The sequence below is a fragment of the Phaseolus vulgaris genome, chromosome 1, assembly GCF_000499845.2.
Source record: "Phaseolus vulgaris cultivar G19833 chromosome 1, P. vulgaris v2.0, whole genome shotgun sequence".
Classification (NCBI taxonomy): Eukaryota; Viridiplantae; Streptophyta; class Magnoliopsida; order Fabales; family Fabaceae; genus Phaseolus; species Phaseolus vulgaris.
Genome location: NC_023759.2, coordinates 11,131,393 through 11,155,824, shown reverse-complemented (window position 1 = coordinate 11,155,824; position 24,432 = coordinate 11,131,393). Strand labels below are relative to the sequence as shown.

Here is a 24,432-nt window from a genome sequence, read left to right as displayed (position 1 = left end):
GTGTTAAAGTGGTGGGTGTTAGGGTGGGTAACGTAAGACCGCCACATTAAACTTTGTGACAACCAGTTCTCTGGCGGTTTGGGAAATCGCCACACGCGTATATTGTGGCGTTTATAAAGGTCAGTTTATACAAAAAAAAAACTGCCACCGTATATCGCGTTTTTTGTAGTGAATTTAAATCTTTTTACATAACTTGTGATTATAATATGAATAAGAACAATTTATTTCCAAATTTGTGTTAGTTTCAGGATTCTAGAGAAATTGGAGATGAAAGGGCTAAATGAGAATAGGCAGGATGAAAACGGAAAGTTGGAATATTGGAAACTCGCTCAAAACTCGCCCAAGTGAGTTTACTCCATTGAAGTTGGGTTTTTTCTTGACAAACTCGCCCAAACAAGTAATAACTCGCTTAGGTAAGATGTCACTTAACCCAAGCCTAACTAGTTTAAATACGAGGCGTGAGACATAACCCTAGAGGATTAGGAGAGAGATAGAAAACCCTAGAGGAGGCTGTCGTCAAGGAGAAACATCCTAGATTCTATTTTCTTGCTTTCCATGCTTGTAATGACCAACATAAGTGGCTAATTCTCCCCTTTGGGATTGAGAGTAATTTGTTCAAACTTTTATGTATTGAGGTGATATTTATCTATAATATTTTAGTTCTTGATTGATGAATGTATTATCATTTTATTCTCAAAGCTTGAATTATTCATGATTTTGATCCTTAGATTTGATCCTTTTACATATTATTTTCTATTTAGTGAATATTATACTTGAGAATTCAATTGTTCCTTGTGGGTTCGATATCCGTTCTTATGGACAAATTTATTACTCCTAACAAGGTACACTTATCGTAAAATCACCAAGTTTTTGGCGCCATTGTCGGGGAACAATTTTAATCTTTTAGTAGAAATTCCTAAATATTGTGAATATTTTAATTGTAAATTGTTTTTTATTTTTATTTTATTTTATAATATTTTAGTTCTTGATTGATGAATGTATTATCATTTTATTCTCAAAGCTTGAATTATTCATGATTTTGATCCTTAAATTTGATCCTTTTACATATTATTTTCTATTTAGTGAATATTATACTTGAGAATTCAATTGTTCCTTGTGGGTTCGATATCCGTTCTTATGGATAAATTTATTACTCCTGACAAGGTACACTTATCGTAAAATAGTCACCAAGTTTTTGGCGCCATTGTCGGGGAACAATTTTAATTTTTTAGTAGAAATTCCTAAATATTGTGAATATTTTAATTGTTTATTGTTTTTTTTATTGTATTTTATTTTCAGATTTGTTTTAAAAATTTTAATTTCAAAAATTTGATTATTCTTGCTAGTTACTCCTTGTGCTAATCCTTGAGTGAGTTGTCTTATATGATATTAAAATGACAGATTTCCAAAGACCAATTGCAATTCGAATCAGATATTGAAAAGACAACTCAAAAAAATAGGGAGGCAAAGAGAAATTAAAGAAAAAACTTCCACCAGTTCTCCCCTTCCCATTGATATTTTCAGGAAGAGATGAACATGGTTGAAGAGCAAACACCACAACATAAAAGAACACTAGGAGATTATGCTATGTAGTAGGGGCTAAAACATTTTTATAGTATTGCAATACCTGCCTCCACGAAGGCTTTGGAGATGAAAGCTATATTCCTCAGTCTGATCAATACCCATAAATTTATAGTAATGGATCATGAGGATCCATACAAACATTTTTCTAGATTCTATGAATTGGTGGGAACAATGAGCTTTCAATTAGGTGATGTTGAAATTGTTTATCTATGTTTGTTTCTTTTTTTCATTTGCAGGAAAAGCTAAGGAATGACTCAAATCACATCCAAATTAGAGCCTTACCATATGGAAGGACATACAGGAAAAAAATTTACAAAGATTTTTTTCCATTATCTCCTACATCAAAGCAAAGTCTGATATTTCTATGTTCAAGCAAGGGTCAGATGAAGCCTTTTGTGAGACATGGGAGAGATTCAAAGTGATACTGAGAAAATGCCCAAACCATGGGTTAGAAGACAATGTCAATTGAGTATCTTCCATAATGGTCTCAGATTTGATACCAAAATGCTTTTAGATGCTACAGTTAGTGGTACAATGATAGTTGTTGATGCAGAGCACGCCACAAAGCGTATTGATGCATCGACATCAACAAATTATCAAGCCCAAAATGATAGACAAACTAAGTCAAAGAAGGGGATGATAGATCGTAATGCTTTAAATGCACTTTTGGCTCAGAACCAAATTTTGACATAATATATGGAAGCATTGACGAAGCACACATATAATCTACCACAACAATTACAAGTTGTACATTCTTATCAGACACAGATTTAATCCATGAAGTGTGATTTTGTGGAGGTGATAATCCAAATGGTCACTACTATTTTCAAAATAATTAATCTAAAGAAGAGGTTCATTATATGGAAAATCAAGGAAGATAAGGTGGGTACTTCAATAATAATAATTATCCTCAAGGTTGGAGAAACAACAACCATTATATCCTTAATCTTAGGAGAGAATAAGCAAATTGGAGGATACCTTGCAGGAATTTGTGCAAGCATCACTGTCCAACCAAAAGAATATTGACACTTCTATTAGAATTTTGGAGACACAAGTGGGACAAATTGCAAAATAGTTGGAGGACTCTCAAAATGGTCAATCTACAACCAACACATAGGCAAAATCCAAGGAGTGATGTAAGTTAATTACTATTAGAAGTGGATTTATAGCATATTACTTGATTTATCACGTATCCCTTTATTTTATCTTAATGTATTGAATCTATTCGGTTGGTCAACTTTTGATACTTAGTGACTTGGTCCACTTGGCTTCGACCAGTACACTTGTCCCCAGGCTCGAGGGTGAACCTTTTAGAAGAGCCTAAATGTCATCTCTTGGTGTCTCGAGGTTGAAAGTGACAATTTGGATGATTAATGGTTTGTAGTGTTAGTGGTGATTGGACGTACATCACTCAATGCTTCGTTCGAGTTTAACCTAACTTTTGACCTCAAAGATCTAATGGTTCAACTGACCGTGTCGTTACGTGCTCCAACCATTTGAACTCGTTGGACTAAAGTGAATCCAATGATTGAGAACAAGACAATGTTTCGTCCTTTCGTGATAAGAAATATATAAATAACAGTTTATTTTTAATTTTTCTACGTTTTACTCTGCTCACTTTAATAAGTTGAATTATGATTGCTTGCTTTACCTTGCGTTTTTCTTATTTGATGATCCGACCGTGTAGGAGTGGTTAAAACCCTTTTTTAGTTAAACTGTTAGGAGGGATTTTCATTTGAGACAAAGCTTGCTTACCCGAGCTAACTATTTGGTTTATAACGATTTGGGAGGGATTGCCACGTTGGGCAAAGGTTCCTTAGTAGAATTGTAGATATTTTTAGGAATTATGAGGGATTGTCGATTGTTCGACAAAGTTTCCTTAACCGTGTCAAGCCTTGGGGCATCAGGAGGGATTGCCATGTTAAGGCAAAGCTTCCTTGACCGAGCCGAATCTTTGGGCATCGAGAGGGATTGCCATGTTAAGGAAAAGATTCCTTGACCGAGTCGAATCTTGGGGCATCATGATGAATTGCCATGTTAGGACAAAGCTTCCTTGATTGAGTCGAGCCTTTGGGCACCGGGAGGGATTGCCATGTTAAAGCAAAGCTTCCTTGACCGAGCGAAGTCTTTGGACATCAAAAGAGTTTGCCATATTAAGGAAAAACTTCCTTGACCGAGCCGGAGTTTGGGGCATTGGGAGGGATTGCCATGTTAAGGAAAAACTTCCTTGACCGAGCCGAGTCTTTGTGATAGAGGAGGGCCCAAGCTCACCACACTATGAAAGCCAAAGCTTCCAAGACTAGACCGTCTAGCCCATGATGAGGAGCGTCTAGTCTCAAACGGAGCGTCTAGCCTATGATGAGGAACGTCTAGGCCATGATGAGGAGCGGCTACATAAGGAACATCTAGGAGGAATCCTAGACCGTCTAGCTTCACATACATATGGGTCAAGTTACGGTTTTGAGAAGACCTTGTAATTGTCACATGGAGGCCCATTAAGGGTGGCTAAGTAATTAGAGTAGTGTAGAAAGCATAAATGAGTGAACATTCTAGAATCTAGTTGCTTGGCCGGTCATGTGCCATGTGTATTGTGAATTGCATTTCATTTGGCTTCCATTTCATTAGGAATTAGCTTAGCTTTTACGGTTCTATAGCCTATAAATAGGAAGGCTATCTCTTGTATTTTCCAAGTTTATTGTGAGTAAAGTTATGCTGCCATTTTGTGTCAAGCTTTGCTTCTCCCTAGAACTCTAGGCTCTAAACTTCACATCCTTCACCTTTCCTTGGGCTGGCCGAACCTCCCAATGTTCATACACATCATGCACCTTCAAGATCAACATCACTCTTAGGAGGATCTTGCACACACACATCCATGGCTTCCGCACCATCTCTTACATGATTCAAGAAGAACTTCATGAATTTTGCCATCATTTGGTATCAGAGCTTAGGTTCTTCAAGATGAGTTGCTTTTGGTCTTTTCATTTTTAGTTCTTCTTTATTTCATGTTGTTCATCTTATTTCCATAATTGTCTTGCTTTTTTTACATTTTAATTTGTTTTGGTGTGCTATTTGGAAGATCCAACCGGTGCACTTTGTTCAATTGATCTTGAACAATTCTTGTGCAAATTGTGATAGGATTCCATACACCTTTGAGTTGCTGTTTTCTTTTAGGTTTTTGAGTCTTTATTGCACTTTTAATTTGGTTCATATTATGCTTTTGAGTCTTTAATTTCTGAATCCATATATATTTTGTCAAGTCATGTTCATCCACAATGTCAACAATTCTTAGTAGTCCTTTATTTGGCTTGATTGTTTCTTGATTTTGGGTATCTTTAATTGCTTTGAATCTGCTGTTCTTTGATCTTTTGGTGCCTTTTTAATTTTAGTTTGAGTTCCTATTTATGTTTAGATCCTACAGAAATTCTATTTCACAAATTCCATTGTGTTTAAATTTTGGTATCTTGCTGTTTTTTGTTTCCAGTTTTCCAGAATCCCCTGTTTCACATTCTCTGTGCTGGCTGTTTTGTTTCAGAAAAATATTTTCACTCATAGGAAAATTTTGATTCTCTGGAATATGCAAGTTTGAAGTGTTATAGAAAGGACAAAAAAAGAATTAGTTCAAAAGAATCAACAGAAAAAAAATGATAAATCTTTTAAAATCAGTGTGCAAATCTGAGGCGCTGGCGTAACTGAACACTTGAATTGAAAAATTTATTAAAAAAAAATGGTTTATGCGTTTTGAGTGATTCCAAAGCCAGATTTTAGCTAAGATCTTGAATATCTTGCATATAAAATTTCAGAATCAAATCCAAAAAGCACAGCTCAGCATAAATTGGGGAAAAACACGTTTCTGGCCCACAACAATTTTCCAGTGGTGCTGTTTTTTATTTTGTAATCTAATTCTAGTGCCATTCTTAGGAACTCTTTTGTGTGCCTACCTTTAATTGAGTACCTTTTATTTGCTTGCTTAATATTTCTTGGACCCCTTTCTAGTTGTCATAATCTAACTCCTTTTGGTGGTACTGTTTTATTCAATTAAATTGTTTCTTGCTTTTGTTCTTTGACCTCTAATTTGGTGCTGGAATTTATTCTCCTTTGGTGCTTAATTGAATGGAAACTTGACTTGGGTAAGGTCTAGTCTTTTGATAGGTGCTGGAATTGGAGAATAATGACCTTCATTCTAAGGGGAAACAAAGCCAAGGCCGAATCAAGCTTTCTTGAAAAACACTACAAACACTTGGAGGGCCAACAAGCAAAGACAACAAGGAAGTGCATTTAGCAAAAAGAGGATCAACAAAGAGAGTTTTTCTTAATTTCCTTGCAACTTAATTTGTGTTAATTACTTCTTAATTACGTTATTAGACGGTGAGTGTGTCTTCAAGGGCTCCAAGTGTCCAAGAAGTCTCACCTAGGGCCGACTAGTATAGAACTCTTTAATTAGCAATTGTTAATTGTTTTTAGTTGTTTCTATATTGCTTAATTAGTAACGCTTTGTATGTGTGGTTGTTTTAAGCTTTGTTAAAACCGTCTAGCTTTGTTAACTAGTTAGCATACATTGTTTTTCTTGCATTGAAAAAAAAAAGAGTTTTGATTTCTCAACTTAATTGTGTTCCAAGTAGTTTACTAAGAGGAAGTTTTGTGTGAAGACATTGAGGGATAATTTTTGGCTAAGGCAAAGGCTTGGTACTTAAGTAGTCCTTTGTGACTCACCTCCCTTACCTGGAAAACTACCTTCTTTGACTTTCCTAAATTTCCTCAAGGTAAAACACTTATATACACAAAAACTTTAGCCATGTCTTCTCCTCCTCACTCTCCAAAGTCTATTGAAAGTGAAGTAAAATCTATAAAATCTCTTTTAAAAGAAGTTTCACAAGCTGTGCAAATGATTTCTTTTAGACAATTGGAGAATGAGAATAAAATTAATGAATTGGCTAAAGCCCAAGAAGAGAAATCCCAAAAATAAATAAAAAAACTCATACTCATGCATCCCATTCTAAAAGTAATGAGTTTCTAGGGGAGGGAAGCCTTAGAATCAATGACTATTACCAACCACCCCCTAGAAGAACTAGACAAAGGGAGCAAGAGAGCCCAAGGGAAGTAAGGGTAGACCTACCCCATTTCTATGGCAAGGAAGATGTAGAGACCTACCTAGATTGGGAGATGAAAGTCGAGCAACTCTTTGCTTGCCATGGGGTGAGTGAAGAGAGGAAGGTACCCTTAGCAACCCTTAGTTTCCAAAGCAATGCCATGTATTGGTGGACCTCTCTAGAGAGAGACCGACGTCTTCATAGGGAGCCTCCCATAGAATATTGGAATGACCTTAGGGGAGCCCTAAGACGTCGCCACATACCTTCCTACTACCATAGGGAGTTGATGGACAAGCTCCAAAGACTCCAACAAAAGAACTTGAGTGTGGAAGAGTATAGGCAGAAAATGGAGCTCTACATGATGAGAGCATCCATTAGAGAGGAAGAAACCACCACCATATCTAGGTTTCTAAGTGGGCTCAACCTTGAGATAAAGGATAGAGTAGAACTATTACCCTACCAAGACTTGAATGATTTGGTTCAACTTTGTATTAAAGTTGAACAACAAAATTTGCGCAAAACTTCAAGTCAAAGGGTGGGTTCTTACTCCAACTCTTATCCCAAAAAAGACTTTAAAAGGGAAGGTAGTACACCTAGAGACGAACCCAAAGAAACTACCAAACCCTTAGTGAAAGATGCCTCCACCCCATACATCCGTGCTAGGGACACTAAGTGTTTTAAATGTTTTGGAAGAGGACATGTGCAAGCACAATGTCCAAACCAAAGGGTTTTGTTCTTAAAAGGAAAAGATGAGTACACAAGTGGTGAGGATGAACCTAGTACACAAGAAAAGGGGGAAGGAGAGAGGATAAATCCTTTGGAGGGGGACTTATTGATGATTCAAAGAATCCTCCACAATCAACCTAGTGCATCCATTGAGACACAACGAGAGAACATTTTTCATACTAGATGCAATGTTTTAGAAAATATATGCTCTCTTATTGTGGATGGTGGATCATGCTGCAATTGCTGTAACACTAGATTGATTGAAAAACTAAAACTACAAGTAGTTCCTCATCCAAAACCGTACAATTTACCATGGATCAATGAGGATGGAGAACTACGTGTAGACAAACAAGTGGAAATCGAGTTTTCTATAGGTAACTACAAAGACAATGTTTTATGTGATGTAGTACCTATGGAAGCTTGCCACATCTTATTAGGTAGACCATGGCAATTTGATAAGAAAACCTCGCATAATGGTCTAACTAACGAGATTTCTTTCATCCACAAGCACAAAAAGTTTGTACTTAGCCCTTTACCACATTCCCAAGTGGTAAAAGACCAAATACAAATGAAACACAAAAGGGATGAAGAAAAAATAGAAAAAGAGAAAAATTTTGGGAAACAAAAGGCGTGGGAGAAGAGTGTTCCTTCCCACAAGGTCATTCAACAAGTCAAGCACATTGAAAATACCTTTACAAACATGCTTCTTGTTGAACAACCTAGCCTTTCCTATTGTAAAGGAACACTTGCAAGCAAAAGCACAAAAGAAGAGTCTTTAAAAGAAGCTTGCATAGATCAAGACTATTTCTCAAATGTGTTAAGATATCCCCAAAATAATGACAAGTTATCTATAAGCACCTCCCAATTTTTGTATGAAGTAGTGCCTAGAACAACTTGCCATGTCTTATTGAGACAACCATTGCAAAATATACAAATTTTCATAAACAATGGTTGTACCAACGAGACGCTCTTTGCACATAAGAGAAAAAGTCTACAAGAAGGAGAATTCATGGGGCAAATGAGAGTTGATGAAACTCTAGAGCTGTTAAGAGGAAAACTTTTGTCACCCATGAGAAAAGAGGTTCAAAGACATTACTTTAGGTACAACTCTTGTTTTCAAAATACACCTAAAGCAAAGTCTCAAGAACTCTATACTCCTTCACCTTTTGTAAAAGATCCTTGGGAAGACACACATTTCAAATTAGAGCTTCCTAGGACGACAAAAGGTCTTGATCCATTCTTCATGGATATGGATAAACTCGTCCTAAGAAACGTGACAAGCCTCCATGATTTATTTTCAAATGATAGAGCTTCAAAATTTGAAAACATAGCTCTTCCTTCTATGCTTCACGAAATCATGAAGGACATTCACAAATCTTGGGATAAGAATCCTTTTCCTTATAAGCATGCATACAATGGAGTAGTCCACAAGATTACTCATATTTCTCCATTTGAAGTTGTATGTGCCCAATGTCCTCTTGCCCTTTTAAAGTTGTTACCATTTCTTAAAGGGATTATGCCTAAGGGAAAAGTAACTACTTTTGGAAATTTTAGAAAACATAAGAGGATTAGAGGGCACCTACAACCCTCAAAAGGGAGGTATTGTGAGAAGTTGGCCAAAACAAGAGAAAAACAAAAATGGCAACTTCCCACATTTATTTGTTCTCCAAAGGCTCACCCTAACTCGTTTGCTTTGTTTCAAGATTCACATAGATTGATATTTGATCCGGGAGGACACATCTTGACGAAGCAAGAGGCTGCTATCCGAGATCAAGAATGCAAATATGAGGATAGATCTTCTCAAGAAGGAGGAGATGATGGACACCATCCAGCCACAACCATTCCCTTAGCAAAAGCCTTGGATTTGAGGACAAATCCTTTTCAAGAGGGAGGGGATGATGGAGGAGGGCCCAAGCTCACCACACTATGAAAGCCAAAGCTTCCAAGACTAGACTGTCTAGCCCATGATGAGGAGCGTCTAGTCTCAAACGGAGCGTCTAGCCTATGATGAGGAGCGTCTAGGCCATGATGAGGAGCGGCTACATAAGGAACATCTAGAAGGAATCCTAGACCGTCTAGCTTCACATACATATGGGTCAAGCTACAGTTTTGAGAAGACCTTGTAATTGTCACATGGAGGCCCATTAAGGGTGGTTAAGTAATTAGAGTAGTGTAGAAAGCATAAATGAGTGAACATTATAGAATCTAGTTGCTTGGCCGGTCATGTGCCATGTGTATTGTGAATTGCATTTCATTTGGCTTCCATTTCATTAGGAATTAGCTTAGCTTTTACGGTTCTATAGCCTATAAATAGGAAGGCTATCTCTTGTATTTTCCAAGTTTATTGTGAGTAAAGTTATGCTGCCATTTTGTGCCAAGATTTGCTTCTCCCTAGAACTCTAGGCTCTAAACTTCACATCCTTCACCTTTCCTTGGGCTGGCCGAACCTCCCAATGTTCATACACATCATGCACCTTCAAGATCAACATCACTCTTAGGAGGATCTTGCACACACACATCCATGGCTTCCACACCATCTCTTACATGATTCAAGAAGAACTTCATGAATTTTGCCATCACTTTGGGCGGGATTGCCATGTTAAGGCAAAGCTTCTTTGACCAAGCCGAGTCTTGGAGCATCGGGAGGGATTGCCATGTTAGGGCCAAACTTCCTTGACCAAGCTGAGCCGAGCCTTGGGACATCGAGAGGGATTTCCATGTTAAGGAAAAACTTCTTTGACCGAGCCGAGCCTTGGAGCATCAGAGGGATTGTCATGTTAAGGCAAAACTTCCTTGACTGAGCCGATTCTTTGGGCATCAGGATGGATTGCCATGTTAAGGAAAAGCTTCATTGATCGAGCCGAGTCTTTGAGAATTGGGAGGGATTACCATTTTAAGGCAAAACTTCCTTGACCGAGCCGAGTCTGTAGACATCACGATGGATTGCCATGTTAAGGAAAAGCTTCATTGATAAAGTCGAGTCTTTGAGCATTGGGAGAGATTGCCATGTTAAGGCAAAGCTTCCTTGACTAAATGATGTTTGGAATTTCATTATAATTGAAAACTTCCTAGATGTGTGGAAGTCACAATGAGACGAGGGGGCGCCACTTTTTAGGGGTCATCCTCTCTTTATAGAATTTTTTGACCGGTCTCCTCCCATTTGTCTTTTTTCACCAGAATAATATCAGAACAGATAATCATATATGTTATTTTCAGAATAATATCATACAAGATTTAAATAATAACAATTATATCTTTTATCTTCAGAATAATATCACAACAAATTTAAATAATAAAAATCATATTTTTTGTCTTCAGAATAATATCATAACATATTCAAATAATAACAATCATATCTTTTATCTTCAAAATAATATCACAAAAGATTTAATTAATAAGAATCATATATTTTATCTTCAAAATAATATCACAACATATTTAAATAATAATAATATATTTTATCTTTAGAATAATATCACAACTGATTTAAATAATAACAATTGTTGGTCGAGTGAGTTGGTCCACTCAACTCTGACTAATATATATTTAACTATATAACTATATTATATATATATACAATTAATTAATAAATTTTAAAAATTGATCTAAAATTAAAATTAATTTTGAAGAAAAAAAAACTTTTTGATTTTAACTTTCCTCATTGCGTGGTAAATTAGGAAGAATGAAAAGAAAATGTTGTCCAAAACTTAAATTTAAGAAGTATAACTATATGAAAAGAAATATGATGTTGTTTGTAAATTGAGAATGTAATTACATCTATATATAATATTTTTTCTTCTGAATTTTAAATTTTAAAACGTAAATTATTTTACTTTAAAAGAATATAAAATTAAAATTAATATAAACATTATAATGAGATGAAAGAAAAAAAGCCGTGGCCCGGCGTGGTTCCCTAGTTTCCCGAAAGCCCAGTCAAGTCAACCGTTGTGGCCACGTGTGATTGGGCAATTGGGCCGTTAAAGATGAGCTGCAAGAATAGCATTGCCCTCCCTCACGCCTATAAATAAGAGGCGACAGATCTCGTTGCTCTTCTCTCGCTATTGTCTCCTGATCTTTCCACACATTACAAATACCTTTCACTCTCTCTCTCTCTCTCTCTCTCTCTTCCTCACATTCTCTGGACATACAAACTCTCTCTCCCTCTCTCTCTCTTCATATCAAAACCTATCGCAACATACAATTCCCAAATGCTCTGTCTATATATCTCCTTTCTCATATAAAAGAACTCTTCTTTCGAATCCTTCGCGCGCTCTTTACTCCTTTTCACTCTTTTCCCTCTCCGATTCGCTCCACGCGCATATCCCAACCCCAATTTCTCTCTTATAGGTCTGATTTCACATGCAAGCACCCCAATTTCTCTTTTTTCTCAAACTAATTTTAAGACAGCAAGAGGGGTTCTTTGTATCGGGTGAAAATATTTTGATTATCTGTTTGGGTTTTTCTTAAATTTCGGGTTCTTAGTCTTTTTGGTTTTTAATTGTTAAAGGTTTTTCCTTTTCCTTTTTTTGGAGTTGAGAATAAGCCTAGCGTACTTTTGTTTGGTACTGATTGGTGTTGAACGTGGTGACTTTTGATTTTTTGGTTGCGGGCAGCTCTGCGATTGGGTTAATAAATTAGGGTTTGATGGCTGACCAAGTATTGGAAGGGATCCAGCCAGTAGATCTACAGAAGCATCCTTCTGGGATCGTGCCCACCCTTCAGTGAGTATCCGTTGTTTCTTTCAACAAATCACTTTTCCGTTTGGTTTCAATTGCAAGCTTTAGATGGCTGGATTTTAAGTTTTGAGTTGTGGGGTTAGCCTCTTTTTTGTAATACCCTTTGATGTGTTCCAGTAGGTCAACCCCTATGTCTTTGTATCTTCTTAACACTAGATAACGTAAAGGAACCCGCCCAGAGAACGGTATATGGAAATTTCATCTCGGACGGCTCAAACAAAATGCTCAAATATGGGTTGTAACAAAAAACAAATATGTGTAATAGAAAAAAAACTTATTTATTTAATCCCATGATTATAATTTTCTCTTACGTTAATAAAAAAATAGAAATCCGAAAGATGTTCCTTTTGGTTATAATGCCATAATCTCAAGTTGGAACACTTGTCTTTATCGTGATCTTTTAAGGCCTCTTGAATATTCTATAATTTACTTATTTTTTATTGAGTGATGATGATTGTGCAGGGTTTCTGTTAACACCTTGCCACATTAGCCAGAGCATGTATTTAACTTATATCTGTATTGCCGAAATTTGAATTTGAGGTCGTCCCTAACAAGTTGGCAAATCTTATTAGTCACTTTCAATCTCCTATGTCCTTTTTCTAGATGGATTTTTCTGTGGGTCAAAGCGTGTTGTTGTGCAGAGGTGCTTCATGTCATTTTTACCACCCTGTTTTTTTGTGTAATCTTTTTGACCTATCTGTCACACCCACACCAAATTTGCTACTTTTGATCAATTTGCCTTTATTTTGGATGGAATGTATATTAATTTTGCTTCTCTTCACATTGGAATGTTAAGGATTTGTATTATTTAACAATTTTGTTTGTGTTTACAATTTACTTTGGACTATGCAAATGATTTCTTTCTATTTATATTTGTGTACATAATAAATTTTCCTCTATTTAGATGGTGTAATTTAAAAATCAAGCTGTTTGTATTGCCAGAAATATTGTGTCCACAGTCAATTTGGACTGCAAGTTGGACCTCAAAACAATTGCACTACAAGCTCGTAATGCTGAGTACAATCCCAAGGCAAGTCTCATTTACTTGTAGTGAGTTTCACTCACATTCGTTACCTGCACAACTGTGCATGTATAAATGTTTATTTTTCTGATTTTGCATCTGAATTATGATAAAGATTGTTGTGCAATCATCTAGTCTGCTATCTGAATTTTGTTGTTCGTATCTGGATCAGAAAAGTACGGTTAATCTAAGATTGCTATTTTATGTACCCCATGTGATATCTTCTACATGTGTTATTCAGAATTATTAATTAGCTTATGTACTATATATACTAGTTCTAGTTGGTTGGTGGTATACTGTACTAATAATTTGTGATGTGTTTGCTTGCAGCGTTTTGCTGCTGTTATTATGAGGATAAGAGAGCCCAAAACAACTGCACTTATTTTTGCTTCAGGCAAGATGGTATAGTTCTTTTCTTACCATGCTTAATATCTTGCAATTAACAATACATTTCAACTATGCATCAGATGTAGGCCTTCCGATTTGCAATTTTCTTTTCTGATTTTCCTCATAGCTCTAATTTTTATTACAAAACCAAATTAATCTGGTACCCTTCTTGTAAAGGGATTCTTTTTCTTATGGATTTTGATTTATTCTTTTATGACCATTGACTAGGTTTGTACTGGAGCTAAGAGTGAACAACAGTCTAAATTGGCGGCCAGGAAGGTATGTTACTGTTTGTTTTTGCTTGGTTTTGAAACTATTCTTCCTGTTTTGAGTAGACTGAGGAGGCTGGTTTTTTTAAATTCTTTGCATGTGTTAATATTGATCTTCAGGTTGCTCTCTTCAGTTAGGATTGTGAAGATCATTCTGAAAAATTTTCATATTTTCTGACATTTCTATTTTACCCATTTCAGTATGCTCGTATTATCCAAAAGCTTGGTTTCCCTGCCAAATTTAAGGTATTGTCCTTGCTCTTCCTTATAATTTTTTTCTGAAATTGTTTTATCCATTATTGTTCTTTTCTCATTTAACTATGTAGTGCTTGATTACTAGTTGATTCCTTTGGTATTGTGCTTTAGGATTTCAAAATTCAGAACATTGTTGGCTCTTGTGATGTCAGGTTCCCCATACGGCTGGAGGGTCTTGCATATTCTCATGGTGCTTTCTCAAGTGTAAGTTTTTTATCTTTTGGTGAAACAATTCATGGGCTTGGATTGGATCTTTGATATTGACTTTTAAAATAACACTATTATTTATTTTCACAATCAATTTTTGGCTATCTTGATTTTTAGCAGTCTCAAACAATTTTAAGGGTGTCTTTTTGAATTATATACTTGATGTCAAAATAACCTAGGGAAAAACTGTATTTTGTTTAAAGCACTATGTTGCAAAGCATAAAAGATGGAAAGGCTGAGTTCGAAAATTTTAGACAGAGTGAAATGGTTAAACTGGACTAATATTATTATAAATCTTTATGCTCGTCTGATAAAGTAACTTGGGAAATATAAATTGTGGAAAGGGGCATCTTCTGTTGTTTATGCATGTGGTTAATCTAATGTTTTGAAGTAGAGGGACAATGGTGGATATTTGCTGATACTTTGCTTGTTTGTGGTGATAGTATGAACCAGAGCTGTTTCCAGGTTTAATCTACCGTATGAAGCAGCCTAAAATAGTCTTGCTTATATTTGTTTCTGGAAAAATTGTCCTAACAGGAGCAAAGGTGATATTTTTTGCTTTATAATTTTCCCTTATAATTTTCTCTCCCCTTTTTTTGTACTGGATTTTAGCTGTTTTCACTTCCATTTTTAGGTGAGAGAAGAGACATATACTGCCTTTGAGAACATATATCCTGTACTTACTGAATTCAGGAAAAACCAACAATGGTACGTACGAATTTCTCTTGATATATTTAACTTTTTCAATACATACACATGTAATCGCGGCTACCTTTTGTTTAGCCATCAGAATTATGATGCATTAGGTTTCGTAAGGTTGTATTTGTTGTGTGAGTGTTTATGTAGTTTACACCTGATGCATTCGTAAAATGAATTGATTTTTTGCTACTTTAGATCACTATTTCTGGCTATAAAACCATTATTCAATATTTGACATGGTTATTGCAGATTTGTCCAGAAAGAGCAGGAGCAGCGGGTCTTACAGAGAAGTTCGTGGAACTGTAAATACTATGACAAATATGAGATGAGATCTAAGATTGATATAAATTAAAGACAGCCGTTGTGTTGCCCTGTATCTGTTTTTTGATTGATCTTTTTGGTAAAGTGCCAGACATTGTTCTATTGATTTGACATTTTAAAAAAAAGATGATTTTGAGGAGTCAGAAATGAGAAAAAAAGTGGAGCTAAATGCAGTAGTAGCACATTCAGTTCTGACATTTATTTTGGACATGGATCTGGTTCTAAAACGTGTTGTTCTGAAGAGAATAAAGGGGATTTAAAGCTGTTCAGTAGAAAATCAATGGCTAATAACTATAATACAATCGTTGACTTCGTCTATGATTATTGTAGCATTTATATAATGTGCATTAGTGGTCGTAATGCGGGTTCAACCCGTCACGCATAGACATGTATCGTGTTTGGCCTACAAAAGTGCAGGTTGGTTGGCCTGTCGTGTGTAAGAAGTGCAGGTTTATTTTACTTTCTTATAAAAGGAAATCCGCCGGTCTACGGGTTAGTGCGGGTTTATTTTACTTTCGCATAAAAGGAAACCCGCCGGTCTACGGGTTAGTTTTTATAAGATTTTTTTCTTTTAAAATTAAAATTTCATTAATTGTAAAAAATTTATTTCTATTACTATAATTAAACTTTTATTTCTGTTTTAATTCATTCAATCATGACAAAAATTTAAATTCAAATTTTTGAAATTTTTGAGAGTTGTTAAGAAAGTTTGATTAAAAATAATTAAAGTTTTGTTTTGTATATATAAAAATATCTTTTGAAGGTTTTGTTAAAAAATATTTTAATGAAAATAACTATTTTTTCAATTATTTTATTTGAAATTTTTTCTTTATATTATTTTTAATTAATAAATTTTAAATATAAGATCTTATTTAAAATTAAATAATTAAATTTATTGTCACTTTTTATATACTAACTTCATGATTCAATTAAAATTGTGGTTCTGGATAACTTTAAAGTTTTTTCTATTTGTTTTTTTTTTTTACTGTCGTCATTTGGATCTATATATTCGATTAAACATAAGTGATTAAACATAAGTGATTTATATGAGTTGTTAGAAGGTTTGATTAAAAATAATTAAAATTTTGTTTTGTATATATAAAAATATCTTTTCAAGGTTTTGTTAAAAAATATTTTAATGAAAATAACTATTTTTTTAATTATTTTATTTGAAATTTTTTTTTATATTATTTTTAATTAATAAATTTTAAATATAAGATCTTATTTAAAATTAAATAATTAAATCTATTGTCACTTTTTATATACTAACTTCATGATTCAATTAAAATTGTGGTCCTGATACCTTTAAAGTTTTTTCTATTTGTTTTTCCTTTTTCACTGTTGTTTAGATCTATGTATTCGATTACACATAAGTGATTTATATGGGTTGGATCACTCTTAAGTGATTTTTATTTATTTATTTTTTATTGTTGATAAAAAAAACTAACTCTTTTAAATGATGAAAATAAAACATTTATTTTTTAGTACATGAAATTAATTTTTTAAATAAAATAAAATAAATGTCATACTACAATAATGAGTGAATAGAATATGATTTTTTCTACAAAAATAAAATAAAATAAACATTTATTATACGACCAACTCTCCATATAAAATGTAAATATGTCACGCCATGTTCTGAGAAACTTTAATTTTTTTATCTGAATTTTCTATAAAAACTTATGACCGTTTGATTTCTTTTTATGACCATTTGAAGATTGTTTATCCTAATATTCAATAAATTAAGTTACCACAAATCCTAAACTCCTGAAAAATCATCATATAAAAGGCAAATATGTCACGCCTCGTTCGTTAGCCCGTGCGGGCTGCGGTTTATTTGGAGAGGATCTTAGCGGGTCAACGAATTAGATTAAAGAGTTCATCCACGCTTTTTGTAGTGGGCTACCTGATTCTTGAAATATGTGCTATTTATATTATTTTAGTGGGCCTACCTTATAGGATCGGATTAGGGAGCTGGGCCATGCTTAGGGACACATTACCTAGCTTTTAATCATGGATTAGCTTCGATGACTCAGACTTGTGCTGTCAGTCGGTCCTATGGACGTGGGCCTTTACTTCAGTCGACCCAGTGATGAGGACCGAGACGTGACATCAGTTGTACGACCCTCACCGGTACACTTGCCCCCTGGTTCGAGGATGATTAGTCTGAAGAGTCCTTTGAGAGAGATGTGTCAGTCGGGCTTCTGAGTTTGGTGATTGGGCTTCTCGATGCTTGACGCGACGTCAGGCGGTGCCTGCATGCATGACGTGACCTGCATTGATGAAGGGTTTTTGGGCCCCAAACGACGAGGACCGTTGAGATGGTTGCGACGCTTGTCTCCCGAGACTGTCAAGGGCTATAAATAGTGGTCCCAATAGTGTCGAGACACTGCGCTACTACTTTGATAATTCTCCAGACCCGAACACTCCTTATCCTCCTAAGCTGCTGTATTTCTTCTTTCACAAGGTTAGTTATGTATTCTTTGTCTTGTCCTACCTCTTCTTCTTCTTCGACTCCCCCTTCTCCTCGTCCCGTGCGTCCTTCTTCCTCTTCGTCTTTTGTTTCTAACTCCTCTACGACTGAGCCTCTGTCGGTCGGTGCAATCCAAGTGTTGCACCCTGTGGAGGAGGTGGCTAAGGGGGACGACTCAGGCGATGTTGTCGACCGGTCGAACTCCCTTGAGCAGGTCATCTTCCCTCCAGAGATTGACTGGGTAGATCCTAAGGTAATAAGTATCACCTCTGCCTTTACGATTGAGACCTCTGTTGCAGATATTTTGGAGAAGGTCCCGGTTTTGAAGGCAGATGCTGGCCTCAGCTTCTTTAGGGTTGAGTTGTGCTTACCGACCTAGACCATATGTCTGGGTCGCTCTCCCACCAAGTCACCATTCTTCTACATGTATTCTCTTGCCTGTTTTTAGACTTACACGTTTCTTTACCTTTCGCTAACTTCATGATCGGCGTCCTTAAGGCGCTCAACGTGAATCCTACTCAGCTTCATCCAAACACCTGGGCGTCCATCCAGGCCTTCCGCCTGATATGTGATGTTCCTCGTTTGCATCCTACCCCTTCATGCTTTTTAAGTTATTATGCCTCCCATCCGGCCGAGCCTGTTCTGTGGCATTCATTGATCAGTCAGTCGGATAATGTTCTCTTCAACTCCTACACCACTTTGTACAAAAAGTTAAAGAAATATTTTTCAAAGTTTTCATCCGACCGGAAGCCGCACCATATTTCTTTGATGAAGCCGGTCGGTCGAGGTTTCCTATGTCTTGGTCTGGGAAGCCTCAGAAGTTTAAGGAGTGGCCTCGTCCGACCATGGGTGCCGAAGAGCTAAAGATTCTTTTTCTCTTCGATAAGCTCCCGAGGAAACTTCCTACACGGAAGCTAATAGCCGTGTAAGCTAAATCATCTCGCTGGGTGGCCTTTAAGGGCATTTTGGTTTCCTCTAGTCTCGATTGGTTGCTTTGGTTTTAACTAACATTTTGCTTCTTATTGTTGCAGAAATCATGAACCAAAACGCTCCTCTATTAAAGGGCTTGCTCGACGCTTTAAGGAAAGGGTCGCTTAGCAGAAGGGTAGGTCGAGTATTGAGGCCATGGTGGTCGGAAATGGACCATCCGATGATGTTGGCCCCTCCGGGAAAAGCAAGAAAAGGTCGAGGGAGGGGGTAACATAGTTACGACCACTCGCTCCCCCGAGTTAATGCCAACACCACCTCCTCCGCGTCGGACGTTGATTGAAGTTGACTCTCCGCCATAAGACAACTTTAACCGGCCGATTCCCCTCATGCGACCGAGCGTACACTGAAGGTCTCCATGTCACCCCTGTTGGTGTTTGGGGTGACTTACAATTTGCAAGGGGAGTCAAGATTGGTCTGCCCGAGCCAATGCGAGAGCTCATTCGGGGCGTCCCTTCGAAAGACTAGCTCCAAGGCAACATCGAGATGATGTGTCAAGTGCTCGTCCGGCCTGCCTAGGTTCCATGCCGAGGAGATCTCTCGGCCCGAGCACGAGCTTTCAGAGGCTTCGGGAAACCTGAAACAGTCTCTCGTGGCTAACACTGAGTACGCGGAGAGGCTTTCTCGAGAGGCCTCCGAGTGGGAGATCGTCGAAGGCCAAGCGACTGAGCTCGAGCGGCAAGTGCAGAGATTAGGACCGAGAATGCACGAATGAAGAAGGTTGTGGAGGAGGCGAATAGTAAGATCTCGGTGCTTCATGCCGAGAACTTCGAGCTGAAGGTCGAGAAGGAAGCGGTCGAGGTGGGGCTGGATAAAATTTTTGATGACAGTTTGGAGTTACTTAACCAAAGTTTTTTCCAGGCCTACGTCCTCTACAATGTTGTGTTACCGTCTGGTGACTTCAACCCCGAAAACGAAGTGTTTGAGGGTCAGATCTTGTCGAGGGTTGAGGTGAGGGCTTTGGAGAGCCCGACGCAACCTGTGACGACTGAAGGTGCTGAAGGCGAAGACTAGTAAGTTTTATGCTTTAGTTTTTTGCTTCCTTCAATTGGGATATGACCCTTTATCATTTTCTCATATATAGTAGTTTAATTTGAACACGTGAATTGAACAAGTTAAGTTCCTTGGTCGGGATAACTTAATTGAATAAAGAAAATTGAACAAGTTAAGTTCATCGGTCGGGATAACTTAATTGAACAAGTTAAATAATCGGTCTGCTTGTTTTTGTAGTGCGTTTTAAGGTTTCGGTAGGGTATGCCAGTTGAGGCTTCGTCCAGACTGAACATTAGTCTTCTAGGTGTCGGTAGGGTAAGCCGGTTAAGGTTACGTCCTTGATCGCACCCAACTTTTATGGTACTGGTATGGTATGTCGGTTAAGGCTTCATCCAGATCGAACCACGGTTTTGCAGTGTCAGTAGGGTATGCCAGTTAAGGCTTCATCCAGACCGAATCGAGGCTTTCCGATATTAGCAGGGTATGCCGCTTAAGGCTTCATCCAAACTAATATGAGGTTTTGCGGTATTAGCAGGGTATGCCAATTAAGGCTTCATCCATACCGAACCGAGGTTTTGCGGTATCAGCAAGGTATGTCGGTAAAGGCTTCATCTAAACTGATTCGAGGTTTTGCGGTGTCGGCAGGGTATGCTGGTTAAGGCTTCATCTAGGTCGAACCGAGTGTTGAAAGATGTGTGAACTTGAATTTAAATTGCAAATCGTTGGAGAGAAACACCTCGTTAAAACATGTATGACCGAAAACCCTCCTTAGGGAAAAACAGCCGGGTGAGGAATAGTGTGTAAATTTTATTAATTTTAACCATAATAAAATTTGAGCTGCGTGGCATTCCACGTTCTCTATACAATTTTTCCTGAGAACCACTCTAAGTGGTATGCCCCCCAGCTGCAACTTCTCGGATCTGGAAGGGCCCTTCCCAGTTGGATGAAAACTTGCCTTCATTCTTCCTTGTGTCGGTTCTTATCCTTCAGACGAGGTCTCCCTTTTGAAAGCTCCTCGGTCGGCCCTTTGTGTTGTAGCGTCTCACCTTTCGAAGCTTGAATGTTGCCTCTCGAATCTTGCTCTTGTCGCGGAGCTCGTTGACCAAATCTAGGTTGACAAAGAGACCCTTTTCATTCATGGTTAGATCAAACATCTGCCTTCGAACGGTAGGCTCGCCTACCTTGACTGAGATCATTGTTTTGGTTCCATACGTTAGGCTATATGGTGTTTCTTGCGTGGTCGTCTAGAGGTGCAGTGATATGCCCACAAGACTTCCAGTAGTTCTTCGGTCCATCAGCCTTTTGCTTTGCCGAATCGGTTCTTCAGTTTGTTCAGGATGGCCTTGTTGGCAGCCTCGACCTGACCATTGGTTTGGGGGTGCTCGAACGAGGTTGTTATGAACTTGGTACCGAGGTCATCGGAGAAAGATTGGAGCCCTCGGTAGATGAATTGTCGACCATTATCAGTTATTATTGTGTTCGGCACACTGAATTGAGACACAATACTTTGCCATACAAAATTTTTCAAGTTCTTGGCGAAAATGGATTCGAGTGGCTCGGCCTCGATCCATTTGGTGAAATAGTTGACTCTGACCAAGAGGAATTTTGTCTGACCCTTTCCCAGGGCAAAGGGACCAATGATGTCCATCCCCAGATGGCAAACGACCATGGGGATGTCATGCCATGCAGTACTTATGGCTTCAGGTGTTATAGGGGATCAAACTCGTGACACTTGGCGCATTTGTTCACAAACTCTGTGCTATCCCCTTTGACGGTCGACCCGTAATAACCAACTATGAGGACTTTGGCAGCCATTGTCCGTGCACCCGAGTGACTGCCACATACCCCCTCGTGGATCTCCTCGAGGACGTATTCAACCTGGTCTTTGGTGATGCCTTTCAACAACGGCGTTGAGTAACCCCTTTAGTACAGGTCTTGGTTGAGCATGGTGCACCTCGAACAATGCTACTTCATTGCTTTCTCCTATTTCGGCTTGCATGTGCCGTGCTCAAGGTATCGGATGATCGGGGTCATCCAAGTCTCGGCTTCGACGTCAACGACCGCTAGGCATTCAGTCTCTACCACACTAGGTTGTCTTAGCCAAATTTGTTTGTTTTCTTCTTGGTAGTCGACAAATGAGACAACGCGTCAGCCTGCTTGTTCTCTTGCCGATGTATGTGCTCCACTGTTACCTTTTGAAATCGAGTGATTTTGTTGCGGACTGTGTGGTAGTATCTTTGGAGCAAAGACTCTTTTACCTCGAACTCCCCTGTGATCTGGCTGATCATAACTTGGGAGTCGCTTTTTCAAGTTACCTCGCGAGCTCCCATGTTGTACGCCAGGTTCAGTTCGACAAGAAGAGCCTCATACTCTACTAGATCATTGGTGGCCTTGAACCCAAATTGGATGGTTTGCTCCAAGAGGAGGTCACCAGTGTTAGAATATATGGCCTTAAACGAGAGGGGGGTGAATTGTTTAAGAGGGGATTTTGAAATTTTTTTCAGCTAGAACAAAATGCTTTGTTTGAATTGTTACAATATATGGCCTTAAAAAAAGGGGGGAGGGGGGGATGAATTGTTTATAAGAGATTTTCGCAAATTTTGAAGGTATAATCAAATTCAATGCTGAATTACAGAGAAAAGAATCAAGGAAACAAAGAACCAAAACTATTTTAAATGATATCAGAAAAATAATCGGTTGTTTACACCAATAAGAACTTTAAACAACTTTAAAACATAATTTAAAGAGTTAAGGGTAAGAGATAAGCACACAAGCAATTTATACTGGTTCACTCTTACACCAAGAACTACATGCACTCCCCAGAAACCACTGGGTAATCCACTATGCAATCAAAACCATATTACAAACACCACACACCAAAGTAGTGACCTTGAACCCCTCAAGAAACACACTACCTTTGGCAAACCACACCAATAATGTTGACCTTGAACACCTCAAGAACACACAACACTCATTGGCAACACAACTACAAAAATACAGTAATCAAGGAAGAAGGGAATAGAATACACCTGGTGATAAGTGTTTAATTTCAGTAATATTTCATATTAAAATATAGGCACTTATGAGGATTTATTGCTAATTTACATATAAAATAATCCCTAATTTATGAATTTATACCTTTTTACATTTTTTGTGATCTTTATTTGAATAAGAGTATTCTATTCCCAAATTTGGTGTTAATTGCAGATTTCTAAGGAAGATTGGAGATTTGGATTAAAGATGAATGATTTGAGCTAAAAAGATAAAGATAGAAGGTCCCAGAATAGAAAAAGATGCAAAGAAAGATTAAGCCTTTTTTATGTTTTATCATTTAGCCCATTAGCGCGACACAATAAACAACCTAACCCTAGAAAACTAGGATAAATAGAGGGCTAGAGGCTCAACCTTAGTGTGCCAGATTGAGAGGAAAACACCATAGAGTGAATTGTAACCCAATTGGGAGAATGGAAGGTGCTAGAAGTATGCGTGACTAATTCTACCCTTTGGGATTGGGAGTAATCTGCTCAAACTTTTATGTATTGAGGTGATATCTTATATATTAATATTTAGTTTTTGATTGATTATTGGTATTGCTGTTTTACTTTTAACTTTCCGTGATAAATTGAGAATCTTAAATCTGACCGAGAGGTATTTTTAGGGTTTGGACCTAAACATCAATACTTAGCATATTTGAGTGTTAGGGATAAACTTGAAATGTTAATTTCCATTAACGTCTGAGTGTGATTCTAAGTTGTTTTTATAAATATGCGAGAGATCGATATTTAGGAAACATTCTTAAGGATTTTATATGCGAATCCTTCTAGAAACGTAGCAAATCTTAGCAAATCTAGGTCAAATCCTCATGGAATCAAGTTTGTGCTATTTACACTACAACTAATACTAAGCTACTCGTGATGGGCCTTCATGTAGCATATACAAATAGCTCTCTCTTCCATTCGTAGCTTGGTCCAAGTCTCCATGGATTCGCTTGGCCATGGACCTAGTAATTGGTCCTAGACGCTCTCCCCTTTGCACTAGACGCTCTTCTTTTGGATGCTCACGTCTTGGCTCTAGACGCTCTTCACTTGGCTCTAGACGCTCTTGGCTTGGCTCTTGTCTTTCATGGGAGGTTGAGCTTGGCCCTCTTCCATCATCCCCTCCCTCTTGAAAATGATTTGTCCTCAAATCCAATGCTTTTTCTTCAACTAGGGGGATGAATGTGGCTGGATGGTGTCCATCATCTCTTCCTTCTTGAGAAGATCTATCCTCAGATCTACAGACTTGATCTCGAATAGCAGCCTCTTGCTTCGTCAAGGTTTGTCCTCCCAGATCAAATGTCCATCTATGGGAATTTTGAAACAAAGCAAAGGAGTTAGTGTGAGCAATTGGAGAAAACTTAATTGTATGAAGTTGACATTTTTGTTTTTTTTTTTGTTTTTGGCAACTTTTCACAATATTTCCCTTTTGATGGTTCTATGTGTCCTCTATTCCTCTTATGTTTTATAAAATTTCCAATAGTAGTTACTTTTCCTTTAGGCATAATTCCTTTAGGAGGTGGTAACAACTTTAAAAGGGAAAAAGGACTATGTTCACATACAACTTCAAATGTAGAAATATGAGTAATCTTGTGGACTACTCCAGTGTATGCATGCTCAATAGGTAAAGGATACTCATCCCAATAATTGTG

General features: G+C 37.5%; 1 protein-coding gene and 1 pseudogene across 1 annotated transcript; one reads left to right on the top strand and one right to left on the bottom strand.

Annotated features, from left to right (window-relative positions):
• Positions 1-1,928: 1,928 nt before the first annotated feature.
• Positions 1,929-2,034, bottom strand: LOC137816805 (small nucleolar RNA R71; annotated as a pseudogene).
• Positions 2,035-11,448: 9,414 nt separating this feature from the next.
• On the top strand, positions 11,449-15,461 carry LOC137813565 (TATA-box-binding protein-like). The gene is made up of 10 exons (XM_068615897.1): positions 11,449-11,744; positions 12,011-12,118; positions 13,076-13,163; positions 13,485-13,556; positions 13,770-13,820; positions 14,012-14,056; positions 14,177-14,269; positions 14,716-14,817; positions 14,907-14,980; positions 15,221-15,461. Coding segments are annotated over exons 2-10 (603 nt in total). The 5' UTR covers positions 11,449-11,744; positions 12,011-12,041; the 3' UTR covers positions 15,222-15,461.
• Positions 15,462-24,432: the final 8,971 nt, after the last annotated feature.

Bases quoted from the DNA above. Each gene is read 5' to 3' on its own strand.
- LOC137813565 (XM_068615897.1), top strand. From the start codon at position 12,042: ATGGCTGACCAAGTATTGGAAGGGATCCAGCCAGTAGATCTACAGAAG. The intron at 13,821-14,011 runs GTATGTTACTGT...TACCCATTTCAG, and splicing joins CTAAATTGGCGGCCAGGAAG to TATGCTCGTATTATCCAAAA. The intron at 14,057-14,176 runs GTATTGTCCTTG...ATTGTGCTTTAG, and splicing joins GTTTCCCTGCCAAATTTAAG to GATTTCAAAATTCAGAACAT.